The following is a 16,889-nucleotide window of genomic DNA, read 5'->3' on the forward strand; positions in this document are numbered from 1 at the left end:
CCCTTTGTTGTTCTGTGAGCATTATGAATGGAATTAAAAATGCAATATTTTCTCTCCAATGACAGATGACCCAGAAGGAGCCTTCATACCTCCTGAGTTTGACGAGACAGGAAACACATTCAAGGTAAGTTTTCCAACCTGGTACTGAGCAGATGCCAAGGCCACCATTAACTTGCAGTACTTTCAGGCATGCAAAGTCAGATCATATCTGTAAATGATGAGAAATCATTACGGAATAGTAGTGCAGGCTGGAACATCATAAGTTTCAAACCGGGCACAAAAATGTATCAAAATGCACACAGCCGTTGTGCATATGCAAAAAAAAAACGCATCAGCATTTCCTGAAAAAGTGCATTCTTGTTGTCTCATATTAGGTCAACATAAAATACATTTGAGCAGACGTGACCGATTGACAGCAATGATAGACAACTGTGAACCAGTTTCATCCAATTATGAACCGACCCACAGTTGTCTATCACTGCATCACTGCTGTCACTTGGTCGCATCTGCTCAAACTTAGTTTGATGATGGCCTAAGACAAGAGGACCACAATGTTCTTTTTCAGGAAATGCTGATGGGTTTTTTTTTGCACATGCACAAAGGCTGTGTGCTCTTCACACATTTTGTAATCCTCTTCGGTTCTTTCGGTAAAGTCGCACAGGTAGAAAAATTAATAGATCACGACGTTTCGATCGCAACACAAGCAGCCGTCATCAGGTGAGACAAACACAGCAGGAGAACTGCTGTGTTTGTCTCACCTGATGACGGTTGCTTGTGTTGCGATCGAAACGTCACGTGATCTATCAATTTTCTACCTACGTGACTTTACCTAAAGAACCAAAGAGTATGGATTCCTGCAGTCACGAAAGCTTCAAATCAATATTTTGGAATATTGAAAATCAGTGTGCGGAGAATGGGTAAACGATGCGTGAGATTACATATTAGCTTAGGTTAAATTATTTTGACATGAAATGTTGTTTTGTAATTTGAAATGCATGTTTTTTTACAAGTATTTAATGAATATTAGTGCTTAGATGTATATGGAATTTCTTATTTTACATTTGTATTGTGTGTAATTAGAAAGGGATTCTAATTAATTTCAGCCATTGGCTGCAAGGCAGGTAATTTCACTAAAACGGGACATTCCATTCTGCACAGCCTACATATGGATAGTTTAAATAGAGGCCTATGAGTTCATGTTGGTCATGGTATTCAGTTTTTAGTTTGCCACTTTGGAATAGGTTGACAAGTATTTGAAATTTCCTTGCGACAGGACGGAACTGTAAAGTGGAACGAAATGGAGTGTGAGGCACATCATCAAATAGCATAAGAAAAATGCTCGTGGAGTGTATATTTTAACACTTACAAATCGCTAATGATATGACATTTAAACACAATTAAAGTGGCAAGTTGTAGGCTTGAATATGTGAAACTTAACACAAGTAAAAAAAAAGCAGTTCCCATCAATGAATAAAACATTTCCTAATTAAAATTAATCATTGCACTATCTGCAATCAAAAAGGTGTTAATTTACTACTATGGGGAGAAAAGTAGCTCATCAGTTTGAGATCAACATCAAATATCACGTCATTTATCTGGCTTGTGTAAAAATAAATCTATGCCCTACCAAACTCCCACATGAAAGCTGTTTGCTTATATCAAAGATACTGTGGTAATCCTTCAATGGTTTTTATAGACGGAATACTAGTATTAGGCATGCAACCTAACAGCTTGTGTAGAGCATTGAAATTTCATGTGAATATAGTGATAGAAATATGACGTTTTACCAGTTGCCATGAAGTTGGATGCTTATCTGGGCTGAAATACTGTATGTAGTTTTTCATCAACAAAAATAATAAACTTATTAAAAAAACTCAAGACATTCATTAATTAAATGAAAAACATAAAATAGGTGGTGTTTCTGCCACAATGGCCCTTCTTCATCTGTCTAAATAAATAAAGACCTTAATCTATATGTCTCAAAAACCTCTTGGGTACTTCCCAACGAGGTAGAAAGCTGAAATGTGGTACATAGGTAGCTTTTATGACACAAACAACAGGAACATTCATCTGAAAATCCTAATCTCGATTTTAAGTGCCCCATAAACATGTTTGCGCGTGTCATGCAGAAACAGTTCAAAATATACGATTGTAATGACAGTATGCCATCTGGTGGCCATGGGGGCTAACTACAGGTATGGGTGCAGTGTAGAACGACACGTATGCAAGCGACCACAAGGGGGGGGGGCGTAACTGGGTCAAGGGTCAAATAGGGGATCGAACTGGAAGCTCCTTGAACCCGCGAGAGAGTTCCAGGAGAGGGGCGTGGCCAAGGGCGGGGCTTGGACACGCTGGGTGAATATAAAGGAGAGGCAAACGAGGGGGTTCGGGGCTGTCGTGGGGGTTTGGGTCCTGGCTTATCGTCACTGCCATCTCTTCGTCGTCATTGCTGCAAAGCCAGCCAGCTACACAGTCTTCATCGCCGTCGTCACTATATAGTCAGCCAGCTATATAATTGTACGTCGCCTGTCGTTAAAGTATTAAGAGATAAATAAGAAACCCTCTACAAGTCACGTCTCGGAAGTTGTCTCATCGCACAAGGCGAGAACCATTGTTTTATCTTTTTTTTAGATATTTTGGATTCAAGCGGGTTTTGAACGAAGAAATACACATTGTATCATGTTCAAATCTGAATTATATCGAAAACGGTAAAAGATAGGAGCTTCCCCTCATAGAGTATTAAGTTCATTTATTTGTGTTATTTCCAATAAAAAAGAACAGCATCTTTAAATTGAACGGTTTCCGATGGGTACGACTTTAAATGTAAGAAGTTTTGTGGAAAATACACAGTTTGAAGTAGTTGCTAGTGTCTGATTGTAGATTAAAATTGTAAAAAAATCATAGGTTCATTATAATTTAATGAAAATGTTTTCCTGGCGAAGGCAAACTTCATGAACTAGTATCATATAAATATAGAAGCCAGAGACATACAGGGAATAAGAGTTGAAGACTTAATGTATATGAGAACTGTGGCTGGGAATACTTGGAAGCCGTGTATATAAATACGAAAACATTTTAATATACATTGCTGCGGCTTTACAGGTTTAGGCTGTTATCAATGTTTTGCTTGCCGCAATGCATTTGAATGAAAGGTGGCATAATATTATTGTGTTGCACGTACGGTGTAACATTAAAATGCCTCTTATTTTCTTAAGGCAGACTGTTATAGTTTCGTGATACAATTATACACCGGTTACCTCATTAGGTGTGCAATGACATTTCCCGATACTTTATTTACCAAAAGATGTTTTGTTAATCCAGAATTGAAGCTTTCGTGACTGCAGAAATTACTATCCTCATTGGTTCTTTCGGTAAAGTCACGTATGTAGGAATAAAATACAATTTAAATAAATCACAAATACAATTTAAATAAATCACGACGTTTCGAACTCAACACAAGCGCTCATCATCAGGTGGAAATGGGGAAAAACACATAGCGAGGGAACACACAGAGGGACATCACACACAGAACACACAGAGGACGGAAAACTGCACGGAGGCAAATACAGCAAGAAGATGGGAGACGCGAACTCAACAAATCTTATAAACATAATGTGATGCAAACCAGTCGGCCAACAACACGGTTAGACACTAACCTGGTTGACCACGTATTTCAAAAGACTGCTAAATTTAGTGTTCATCTTCTGGGCTGAACATACCAACGTAAACAGAGGACAAGGACTCGTGAACAGACACGAGGCACAAGGTAGCAGAGATGTTTTGTTATTCAAAACATGCAGTTGTAAAACTATTATCTTAATATTCACTTGCTAGTACTGGAACGAAAATTAAGCTTTCTTTATGTTATAGAACAAATTCACCCACACAGTCGGTCACAATCATCTATATGTATATGATATTTACAGTCTTGATTTAATCTCTAAATTATTGAATATATAAATACACAAGATATATCAGGAAACTTATTTTTCATGTAATTGGTGCCCAGATTGTGACTGCTGAATGGCAATTCAAATTCTCTTTTTAACGGAACAATATACAGTACCTTTGATTTTATGTTTATTTTTCAGGTTAAACATATATTTGTCTCGGCAATGGGTGAAAATGCCGCTTTTGAGTGCTTTGCACGATAACACTTTGCTGTGTCGCAGCGCTGAGGTTTAATGCATGCAGCAGGATAGTGTGCAAAGCTCCCGGCTGAAAGGCCGTGCAGGAGAGAGCCAAGAGCCTTATGTTTACGTGAAGCAGAAAATGTCACGGTCTATAAATATCTGTGCACATGGCTACTTCGAGGAGCGTGCCACTCACGTGCATTGGAATTTAACACCGGAACGTCCGATAATGAGACCGCTAAGTATCACAATTGGTTTGGTTACCATCCTCAAAAATAAAAAAAAGAGTCGAGGATTTGTATTTATTTGTAAAGCAGACACGTGTAACATTTAGCTACCCTATCTTGAAACCACGCCTGAAAAAGGCTTCCTGATTTAAAATGAAAATTCATAAATTTGAGGCAATGTTTAATTATTTTGTAAGATGTCACGCATTTATAATTGAATTTTCCTGATATGTATAGAAAAATATATAGCTATACAATTACAGATATTGCTAATGACTGTTTTAATAGTCTATGCATAACTCTGCTACTTGAATAAACATTCGATTTGGTCAAGTGTATTATTAATTCACAATTAAAAGAGAATTTTAACTGGGTTTATATATATGTGCGTCAAATGTCAGATTTGTATAAATGCTTTATTTTAAAACACTCATCTATGAATTAGTATTTCTACTGCAAATCTGAGCTCGTAACATATGTTATTAAGATAAATATAGTGAGATGTGGTATTGCCACTGGCACTAATTAGCTGTGGATGATATAATCTAGTAACAGTACAATGATAGCAAGAGCGCACCGTGCTGTTCAGCATGATCTAGTCTGGGATGCACAAATCCATGAAATGTGATCTAAGCTGTGATGCAATTTGTGGTTTGTTACACACTGTGGAATTTAAGGCACATTTATATGGCGGAGGAGACAAATTCTGTTTTCGACAGGTGCACGGATATGAAATATTGCGGGTCGTGTCCGCTGATTATCAGAATGCACTAACATAACCAGCAACCCCCAGTTAGATGCCTGGTTGTGCATGACGCCATTGGTATTTTACATTCGAGCCTCAGCCGATAATCCCTCACCAGAATTGAGCATGAACATCGGATCTGTAGAGAAAAAACGTCGGTGACCAGACATGGTGTTAGCCACACCAACTTGCTGTGTGCTGCACTGGCATTAACCATTATTCATTACCAGCACTTACTGCAGCGATCTGTAAGCCTACAGTGAGGATCTGTCATTGTGCGTGCACGTGTGCTTGTTGATTTTTTTCTGATAGTAACGTTAATAGCACAGTGTGGTCCTATCTGAACTGCTTGTAGAGATTTATATCATTTAAGATAGAGACATATTTCATGCCTAATTTACCGGTAAATGCACAGAAATTCTCAAATGTAGAAAAAGATGACGACATATCTGATGTGTATTATGTGTAGTTAAAAATACTCCTTTACTTTATAAATGTGTGCCAACATAATTTCTCTAGCACACCTTAATTCGAATTGTCTCTTTTTGCGCAAACTAAAATAACTGGCAATTACTGGAAGTGTTTTTTTTTCTCTCTCTCACAAAATCCAGAGCATTACATGCAGCAGATGTTTAACTGCTCAATTGAGCAATCATGTAATGATCACATGAATGTTTTCAAGCATTCAATACAATCCGGATAAATGGCAACAAGGTGTATCGCCGTTTGCAACACACGGATAGGAAGACACATTTTATATGTTACATTGATCTTGTAATTATATGCTGTATAAATATGAATAACAGAAAGTAAATGTGGATCTTTATATTGAGACCTAATGTAGCTGGTGTATGATTAAAGCCTTAAATATCCTGGCGGGCTCCTAGAGGTGCTTACAGAGTGGTAATAACGAATCCCATAGACCTAGTCCATTTTCGCAGCTGGCACCAACATCTAATATTTTGCCACTACCAATGTGTTGTGGATAATTGGATTTTGGTCAAATGGGACGCAGACCTTTTGTTCACTTTTACAATGAATAAAATACATTACCACATATTTCTTGATTAATTCTCTCCTTGCCTTGACATAAGGATTGCCTTGACATAAGGATCCGCACCTCTGATTATCACGATTGGCTACATACAATGCAAAAGAAGTTCAACATACAAACTGTACATAGACGGAGGTGGCATCACACACTTATGTAGTGCAGACATACCAGCATATGCACAGCTTCCACACCATGATTAACAATAACATATGACGACTAACACTTTCAAATAGCTATATCTAGCCAGGTGCAATTGTGGCCGAAGTGCTGGACTCACGGTCACATCATTGATCAGAGTTCAACTCAACACAACAGGATAATGCGCCGATTTCCACTTTGTGGGGCGTCAACATTGATTGTCGAACAAAGAGATTGGCCCCTGCCGTAGGAATATGGAAATGCCACTCCGAGCTGAGGGCTGCTGATGGAAACTAGGACTGCCTTCAGCTTTTGAGCTGATAAACAATTTGGATTTTTGAAGGCATTCAAAACAGGTATCGGATGTTACGGTAGTGTGGGGAGGCCCTCGTCCAGCAACGGATTGAGTATAAGGGCTGTACATGTGCACATGGTGTTGTTTAAAAATGCTTAAAAATACACGTTGAGTGTCCTGGGATGTTCTCACTCCACGGGGTGTGTGGGGGAACAATTTTTAAGCAACAGCCTCCATTCACCACTATAGTGACATTACCGTCGTGCTTGAGCCAGACTAGGTGCACCTTGAGGCCACGTGAAGTGTCAAAGGCTCGCTGGCACGAGGTCACACGATAGTCCCAGGTGTTATGGGTTTATTGACTGAGATAACTGGCAGATGCACTACCAGTGCTCCCCACTGTGCCAACTTTCTGCATTTTAGGTCTGTTCACTTTTGGAAAAGTCGCTCCTCCGCCCTCTGTTGTTGTTCGGGGAGCAATTGTCTTCAATTGACCAGAAGCATTCTTCATGAGCCTTCTCCACGATTTATAAACAGCCGTCCATGTGCATCCATAATTGCGTTGCTGTTTTGTGTTATGGCTTTGTTATGCGAAAATTGGGTCAGTGCCCCATCCCCCCTCCCCTTGTTATCGATCCTTAAAAAAAAATGGAAATATGTCTGTCTGTGTTGAGAATGCAATGATAATATAATATGTCACTGCTGCTCAATGCAGTATTGTAGGAATAAATTAGGCTCTTGCGGAAAAAATAAATAAAATAAAATGTGTTTCCTAATATGCTGTAAAAGGAGTGTCTTCTTCAGCACATGACTGGGTAATAAATGTAATTGTTTGATTTAGGTACACTTTTTTTGCAGAGGGAATTGTCACTATCTGCTGCTTTTAAAATGTGATCACTTATGGGCATTTTCCAGCCAAGCTTTGCACATTTGGAGGTCCTCATCGCTGTGCACCACACTGGTACGTGTGTGTGCGGCCAATAGCCAGACAGCCCATTGAGATGCTGATTACAGCACACGCAACAGCGCGGGATTTCTTGTGCTGCTGCAGCTGTCAAGTGACATCTATTCGTGACTGACTTGCGAAATGAGTTGATCATTCATCGTCAGACATTGTCTATCCACTGCTGGACGATGGCTTACACATGCCGTCACCATCCCTCTGAATCCAGGGCTACTATAACCGTCAATTCACTTCCACACGTGAACTTGTCTAAACCGTGCCGTCACTTCGTTTGATGCTTGTATGCATCAACTGGTCAATGCCGAGCGCCGCACGGTGGTCAATTATCCCGGCCCCCCCCAAGAAATGCCAATGGATTAGGGCGGATGAACGCTTAGTTTGGGTAGTGGCACCCTGATGGAGGAAATTACATCAAAGGCAGATGAGCTAATTCAATTAAGTAGCCAACAGCATCTACAACCTCAGTGAGATGGCAGATGGATCTCTTTTTCATGGAAGGCAACCCATCTAGGAGAAGGAACTCCTAATAAAAAAGAAACTTGCAGCAAACCCACCACCAGCCGTCATGGGTTAATTCCATGCCGCTGGATACTGGTGAGCAAGCAGAAAGAGTGTGTGAGGAATATGCACAAGTCCCCAACCACTTCAATCATTCCAAGCGGATGTGTCTCTTGCATATATATGGTGTCAATATCTTTCCACCATCCTTCAACTAAAGTTCTGTAGCGAGGAATAAGGAGCGAAGCAGGCCTGATGGCCTGGGAGCTGTAGCAACACATCCACATGGGGAGATGGGTCGTGCAGTATCTATAGGAGTGACTGATCTGCAGGGCAGTACCCCAAATGACTGGGCAGCCCAATTTAGGAAGGTACTGCCCGCCCCAATCCGTGGAGGAGCCTAGAAAAGGTGCCTTAAAAAATTTACACTTCAAAGTGTACCTGATCAGCTAGCCATGGCTGGTAGGTATCCAATGCAGCAGTAAAAAAGCAAAAGTATAAACTCCGACAGAAATTTGTTCTTTTTTAACCTCGAACATCCACACCCTAATTGATCAAGAGGTTTTCCCCAGGCCAAAACGAAAGACTGCACTTATTGCACGGGAGCTCAATCGCGATGGCAAAGACATCGCTGCCCTCTCTTAAACACCCTTTTCTTGAGAAGGACAGCTCACGGAAGACCTGGGAGGATACACCTTCTTGTGGTCAGGAAGACCCGAAGGAGAGAGACGTGTTGCAGGGGTAAGTTTTGCCATGAAGAATTCCCTTGTCAGAAAGTTGACATTACTTCCCAAGGGGATTTCAGCTAGACTCATGGTACTTCTCCCTTCCTCTGAAGGCCAATAGACACATCACAGTAGTCTCGGCTTATAGTCCAACCTTAAATAACCCTGAAACGATAAAGTAAAAGTTTTATCATGAACTTGGCCAAATATTATCCTCCATTCACAGAAATTACAAGATCCTCTTGCTAGGCAACTTCAATGTCAGGGTAGGGACTTACCATGACACCTGGCCTGGAATCATTGGAAGGCATGGGGTGGGCAAGTCTACCGTATTTTCCCGCATATAACCCGCGGGGTATACCACTTTTTACAAACAAAACAAGACCCTGCGGGGTATATGGAGGTGTGGGCTATCCCAAAAATATTTTACACGTGTGACATGTCATAACTCGTTTAATTTTTTCATGGTAGGACAATCCACTATGCAACACTTACCTTTGACTAAAGCACTGCTGAATAAACCACTCACACTAAAATTGCACATGTTATCACGTTTTAGCTGAGGCTATGGATTGCACAATAGGAAGGGCCTTAACAAGTGTCTGCGGAATCATAATTGCTGAGTCCCTTAGGCCGCTGCTATTGGCTGAGCACTATACAGTCGCGACCATGAGCTTTGTTTCAAACTTCCAATGGCTTTGTTGCCAGGAGGCAATGGCGTTACCGTAGTGCCGCTATTGTCTGTGCAGTGCGCAATCTACCAGTGCTAAAACTGCACAGGGGTAGCTACCGGTCCAGTAGCTGTAATATGATGAGGTCGAATGCTGGTATGCCTAACAGTACGCTTACTTACTTATCTACCAGTTATGTGTTACTTATTTATTGGATATTTACTTTTGTTACTTATTTACTGTTTTAAGTTCACTCGTTTCCAGTTAGTTTGTTTTCTTTGTGTACGTTATGATTGTAATGTTAACAATTGATAGTGGAATGTATTACAAATGTAAACTTTGTATTAATATGATGGAATTAAGCTGCGGTAACGACGTTAAAGATATGAATGCATGCGGGGTATATGGAGGTGCGGCATCTCTGAATTTTTTTTACACAAAACGCTATTTTTGCGGGATATATGCGTCTGCGGGTTATATTCGTATGCGGGCTATAAGCGGGAAAATACGCTAATTGCAATAGTTAACTCCTGGGTCTGTGCTCAATGCATGGCCTCTCAATATCTAAAACTTTATATCACCTTCCTCACCATCTCAAAACAACCTGGATGCACCCCAGGTCAAAATATCAGCACTTCATAGATTATATCATGACTCGACAAAGTGACTTACAATACATCTACATTACGCGAGTAATGAGAGGTGCGATTGGTGACACTGACCACTGTCTTGTAAGGTCAAAGATAACCCTTCATATAAACACTCCAAAGTGTAAGACTGCGCCACTTCTTCTAAAGAAATTAAACCTAAACAAACTAAAGGTTGAAGAGGTCCAACTCTCCTTGCAACATAATCTTTGGAAATCTCTGATGAACCTAAACCACGAAAGCAAAGACATTGAACTTTGTTGGACTAGTTTAAAGGACACCGTCTATAATGTCTCAACAAACGTCCTTGGAATTTAAAGTACAAGACACAAGGATTGGTTTGATGGGAATGACCCACAGATCCAGGAGCTTCTGGATGTAAGAACTTCAGCTCATAACACCCAACTCCAAGGCCCTCAAACTCGTGGGAGGAAATCGGCATATCGAACAATATGCTCCACTCTCCAGAAGAAACCAAGACAAATTGAAAATAAACGGTGGCACAATAAAGCACCTGAATGAAGGACCTTAACGCAGGAGCAGCGATCAACTCCCACACAGATGGCGGGCTTCATAACATGTCAGGGTTACGCGCAAAGACTCTCATCAGGGAAGTCATAGTACATAAACTTCAGTATGCAGATGACTGTGCCATGGTTGACCACATTGAAGTTGGCCAACAACTGCAAGTCAGCTCCTTTTTCAATTCAGCCAGAGAATTTGGTCTCACTGTGAGCCTCAAGAAAACCGAGGTGATGCATCAACTGGCTCCTGGGAGCAGTGAAGCTGGAGCAAGGTCCAAATTGACCAACACCAACTTAACTCAATCAGCAAGTTCACATATCTGGGAAGTACAGTAGCAAGCGATGGTAGTCTGGGACAAGAGGTCAAAATTAGAAAAAGCAGAGCCTCATCCGCTTTCATTTGCCTTCGAGAGCATCTATGGGACAAACCAGGCATCACCTTAAGGACAGAGTGCAGTGTTTACAGGGCATGTGTAGTAAGTGCTCTCCTTCATAAATCTGAAACTCGGACTGCTTACTGTCACCACTTACAACTCACCAACCTCCAGCAAAGACGTTTGAGAAGTCTTATGGGGATCAAATGGCAGGATAGACTAACTAATACCGAGGTCCTTGCTAGAGCTGGAATGACTGCTGTGTCAACTATGGTCACCATTGCCCAACTTCTCTGGGCTGGACACATTCTCAGAATGGGAGAAAACAGACTCCCAAAACCATTGCTCTACGCTCAATTGTACGAGGGGCTGTAGAAGCAGAGGAGGTCAGTGCTTCCGCTTTAAGGATGTACTTCACTCAAATTTGAGAAGACGTGGACTTTCTGTAGATTCATTGGAAAATCTCTCCAAAAACAGACAGTCTTGGCGCACAGCCTTGGCTGAAGCTACTCAGTTGCTTGAGAGACAGCGCCTGGAAGACACAGAGAAACAACAAGCCAGCAGACCCGGGTTAGAAGTGGTTACTGTGTCGACCAGTGCATCTGAATCTCAGGAGTTACCCTCAGCCCACTGTGCATGTGATCTCTGTGGCAAGGTGTGTCGTTCAAACGCCGCTGGCCTTGCTTGTCACAAGCAAACTCACAGGAATCAAAACACTACAACCACCTGAGATTACAAAAGATTACTGACTCCCGATGCAAGAGATGTCGTCGTCCTTGGGGACAGACTGCATGATGATGATGATGGTATGCAAATGATTTCACTCTCAGAGATCTAAGCCTAGGCACAAAATAAGCCAACGTTTTTTGAGCAATAGTGTAAAACACATCGCTTCACACAATTTTATAGCATTTCCTAGCTTCTGGCACAATTATTCTCCCCAAGAAAAAATAGAATGATATACAGTGGTATATATAGTTAGCAACGCAAGGGAAAGTTAGATTCGTTATGTTATATGAGACAAAGCAAACCCATGACGAGTTATGGCCACACCACCCTTACATGCAGTAGCACTCAATGCATGAGAATGGCCAGACGGTGATGTGGGATTAACTAGTGGTGGTGTGAGATTGGATAGGGTGATGATATGTGCTTGTTTATTTGAGGTGGTGTGGGGCCAGGGTAGCTCAGTGGGCTAATATTGTGTCAGTGCGTTTATTTGGCACTGCTGGGTTTAAATCTGGGCAGCCATCCATATCGTTAACAGGGTTCTCAAATGTAGCAGGTTCATGGTCTCAGCCCATTCACCAATGAGTTAGCAAAAAGCCCATCATGTTAATGTTTTGTTCAGCTTACTGCAGTCCTGATACTTACACATTTGAGTTTTCGGACACAGAGATTGTGCCCATAGATCAAAGGTCTCTTGAATTGACAAAGTAAATAGTTCTGTGTTGTCACTTCATGTTCGTTCTCTTGCTGTGGGGGTGGTGCACTGCTCGCTGGAAGAGTTGTAAACGTGTCTCGTGACGAGACGCCCAAAGTCAAACTTTGAAAATCATTTGGGAAGAAATGGAAGGAAATACATTTTTTTGGAAAAGTTATCTTTGCTTTATAAAAAGTACCGATCCTATATCGGTCCAGTACCGATCCAGCACTACTGCCTTGAAACCCAAGACACACACCAAATGCCATAACAATTTGTGCGACAATTGATTTGTTAACCAAGCGACAAAGACGAAGATCCCCTGTATAGCCTTAACAGACTGTTCGGGCAAGTACTGTTTGCGAGCACCTATGAAGGCCGGCACGGCACACGAGGGGGTGGGTGGCCAGCACCGCGCGTGGCTACCTTTGTCTCCCTAGTGGCGATGTTTACACACTGCACCAGGTACTCATTTGAGGCTGAGTCGACCTAGGGGAGGCCCAGGATCAGTTCAGATCATCGTTATTGGTGTTGGCCATGAGGGGGAATGGAACTTGGGCCTCTGGGTTCATAGCGCAGCGTAGCGCTCCTTGATACATTGCCGCTGTCAATGCTCACTCACCCACAAACGCGAAATGATTTCGGAGGAACAGGAAGCTGTTGAATTCGTTGTGCGGAGAAAGAGAAAAGGGCAGGGAATCATGAAAAAAAGTGAACTGACTGTCTCACGGATGCCTAGGACGTGTCAAAATAGACCCAACACGAAGCGGCTGGGAACCTCACTACACAAAAATAAGGGTCAAGAGTTGTCCTCCAAATAACAAAGCCTCAGCCCTTTATATTAAAAAAAACAACACTTAACACACCATTAACAAATAAAAGCGAACAGATCACACACCCTTTGTTTGTAAACTTTTGCACGTAATGTTATGCACAAGTGATGCAATACATTTAACATGCAACAATGAATGCCAATTTACAGACGTTCGATGACCTAAGTGTCACGTGTGTTTGTGCGTGCGCTACGATGGGGACCTCTCACTACAGGTCAGGGCTTTGAGCGTCTGTGGGACGGCAATCAAGAAACACGCTCGCTTCATCATTAGCGCCGAGTCGTGGGGAATGAAAAGTGAAGTTGTAAATACTCTTTGGTTCTATTCGGTAAAGTCACGTAGGTAAAACAAATTAAAATAAATTGAAGTGAAATGAAAGAAACAATTAAAACACGACGTTTCGGAGGCAAAGCAAGCTTCCGTCTTCAGGTGGGACCAGTCACAGCAAAATCGCTGCACCAAGCGGTGAGGTTCTGGGAACCTAGAGCTTAAATACAGGTTGAGGGGGGGGCATGTAAATGTCCTCTGGCAGGTTGGGACACGTTGAGTTGTTTGCTTAATGGATTTCCCAATGCTGCTTCATTGCCTTGTGGGTTTTTTGTTTTCTTCTGCGTCGTCGTTGTATTTAAACCTCCACCATAGAATAAGACGTCGTGTTTAAACGGCCGCTTTTTAGTCGCAATATTTGTATAACCTTTGTACCCGCCACAGTAAGTTATACTCGTGCTTACGATTTAATACAGGCAATTCTGAGCACATTAAGTTTATAATAGAACACACAAATACGAGTGCCCGATCTATGCAACTGACACGCGTGTGAGAACAATTCCCAGCGAATGTTTTATCGTTTGAAACATGACTTTATTGTATGTGACTAGCAGGTCGGAAACCTGGATGAATCACGAGGGCAGTCTACTTAATCTGTGTTTCGCAATGCACACTTGATATGTGTGTGTTAACGATGAATACTGTATAGCGCACAGATTAAAACACACCCTTGGAGGGTGTGTGTGCACACACGCGCCTCTAATTCCGCAAATCGCACAGAGACTTTCGTGTTTGAGACATCCACCTTTCGTGTTTGAGACATCCACCTTTCGTGTTTGAGACATCCACCTTTCGTGTTTGAGACATCCACCTTTCGTGTTTGAGACATCCACCTTTCGTGTTTGAGACATCCACCTTTCGTGTTTGAGACATCCACCTTTCGTGTTTGAGACATCCACCTTTCGTGTTTGAGACATCCACCTTTCGTGTTTGAGACATCCACCTTTCGTGTTTGAGACATCCACCTTTCGTGTTTGAGACATCCACCTTTCGTGTTTGAGACAGCCACCTTTCGTGTTTGAGACATCCACCTTTCGTGTTTGAGACATCCACCTTTCGTGTTTGAGACATCCACCTTTCGTGTTTGAGACATCCACCTTTCGTGTTTGAGACATCCACCTTTCGTGTTTGAGACATCCACCTTTCGTGTTTGAGACATCCACCTTTCGTGTTTGAGATATCCACCTTTCGTGTTTGAGACATCCACCTTTCGCGTTTGAGACATCCACCTTTCGTGTTTGAGACATCCACCTTTCGTGTTTGAGACATCCACCTTTCGTGTTTGAGACATCCACCTTTCGTGTTTGAGACATCCACCTTTCGCGTTTGAGACATCCACCTTTCGTGTTTGAGACATCCACCTTTCGTGTTTGAGACATCCACCTTTCGTGTTTGAGACATCCACCTTTCGTGTTTGAGACATCCACCTTTCGTGTTTGAGACATCCACCCGCAGGGCCATTGTGGTAGCTATGGTGCCTCGTACAGCAAGCAGGATGCTGACCAATGTGTGTGGAGATTGAGTATTGCCCCTGAATGTTTGTGGGTTTCCGTTGGATACCACTAGTTTCTGCCCACAATCGAATACACTGCAGCAAGCGATTTGGTTGTAGCGCCTTCTCAAGGAGTCGTTATGCTCAATTGAGGATTTTTTGGGTAAATGTGACGGTACATTTTTGTTTTTATTAGAGTACGTTCATTGTAAATATTACCTTTCCAACTGATGTATAACGCTCAAGGAACTACATGCCCCTGCGGTAAAATGTGTTTGTGCTTTGGAAAATTCACATGATATCCTAGGAGTCTTTGCAAGTCACTATTGTGGGAATTAAGCCAGGGCTGTGGTTGCCCTGCAGTGTAAAAGCAAGACAAATGCCTCTGAGTTAGTAGACATTTAACCGACACCAGCATAGGTGGCCACAATCTCACTACTACAACTTATTCGCTTTCCCTAATTTACTCTGAGAAACAAATCCTCAACTCACTCCACATTCTCACTCCAGTTATCTCAAGAGGCAATCACCAAAATGACAGTCCCTAAATTGTGCAGTGATTTGGTTGTTGATTTTGGTTTAGATGCTTAGGTTTAAAAAAAAGCTGGAACTGAGAAGGGTGTGTTTGTACAAGCCACGTGAATTGCATTGTGGTCAGACTGTGGTTGTGTAGTTTGAGGAAAATGTATTGCAAGTGGTGATATTTAACACATTTAATTTAATTACAGTAATCTGCAGTAAATCATGTTTTTTAGAAGGATGCTACTCCAGGATGTTTGGCCAATTCCTTTTTAATTAGTAAACCTTTGAGGTCAGTGACTAAGGTTTAAATAATTCGATACTGACAAGTGCCTTTATTATTTAATTACATGTATTTCAGTTTTATTTCTATTTACATCATCATTATTTAAGCCCTGTCTTGTTTCTGACAATCACTGTTGTAGATTAATGAAATAAATGACTTTCTGTTCTGTATCTCCACATACAAAGTAGTTTATTGGCCTTACAAACTCATGTGAACGAGCAGCATTTGCTTAAACACACACTCCAATGCTTTCCTGGGCTCACGAGCAGAGTCAAGCTTCCCTAACAAATACTGCTGGTTTACCAGATATGTTTTAAGTGCCCTCTCTCTCTCTCTGTATATATCATGAGCCGTCATCACACATTGTAAAAGACGGTTGCCTTGACAATACCACTTTGCACGATGGCTTGGTGTTGGAATGAGCACTCTTGGTTGATTAACCACAAACCAGCGAATTGTCCAGTTTTACATCTAACAAAAAATAAACGTGAATGAGTTAGGGTCCAGTCATCATCTCTGTTACTGGTTCTTATCCAGCAGTTATAATTTCCACATTACTGTGGCAGGTGGTAGTCTTCCTTTATGATGCCCACTGCTGACTGTGGTGTTCATTGTGTGGATTTAAATGCACGCGTCCTTAACAGGCTCACATCTACTCACTGGGAATGACCCTGCTTGCCGCCGTTGAGTATGTGGTGGAGCCGGAGCTCAGCATGGAGATGAGCGCTGAGCTGAGAGCCCTGCTGGAGAAGATGCAACACGACGACCCAGACTCCAGGCCAGATATCGAGGTATCCGACTGCACACGTTCCTCGTTTCCACCGCACAGCCATGCCGGGCTGTTTTTTTTTTTCCCACTGCAGAAGCCGAACCGTGCCGTGCCGCTGACGTCACATGTAATGAACAAGTGGGGTCGCTTGGAGGTAAAACTATTTTAAACGATTTTTTATTTCACCAGGTAAGGCCCACTGAGCTATGTAGCTCCTTGTCAGAAGCAACCTCGCCACAAATGAT

At 41.9% G+C, this 16,889-nt stretch overlaps 1 protein-coding gene across 2 annotated transcripts in view; it reads left to right on the forward strand.

Moving 5' to 3' along the window:
- The window catches only part of KNDC1 (kinase non-catalytic C-lobe domain containing 1), a 107,990-nt gene that overhangs the window by 39,213 nt on the left and 51,888 nt on the right, over positions 1 to 16,889 (forward strand). For both annotated transcript variants that reach the window (XM_032952052.2, XM_076066366.1), the window contains exons 4-5: positions 66 to 124; positions 16,520 to 16,666. In XM_032952052.2, coding sequence (XP_032807943.2) covers positions 66 to 124; positions 16,520 to 16,666 — 206 coding nt within the window. The remainder of the gene's footprint in view (positions 1 to 65; positions 125 to 16,519; positions 16,667 to 16,889) is intronic.

The sequence above is a fragment of the Petromyzon marinus genome, chromosome 11 (assembly GCF_048934315.1).
Source record: "Petromyzon marinus isolate PM22_M1 ecotype Great Lakes invasive population chromosome 11, UKy_Petmar_22M1.pri1.0, whole genome shotgun sequence".
Lineage (NCBI taxonomy): Eukaryota > Metazoa > Chordata > Hyperoartia > Petromyzontiformes > Petromyzontidae > Petromyzon > Petromyzon marinus.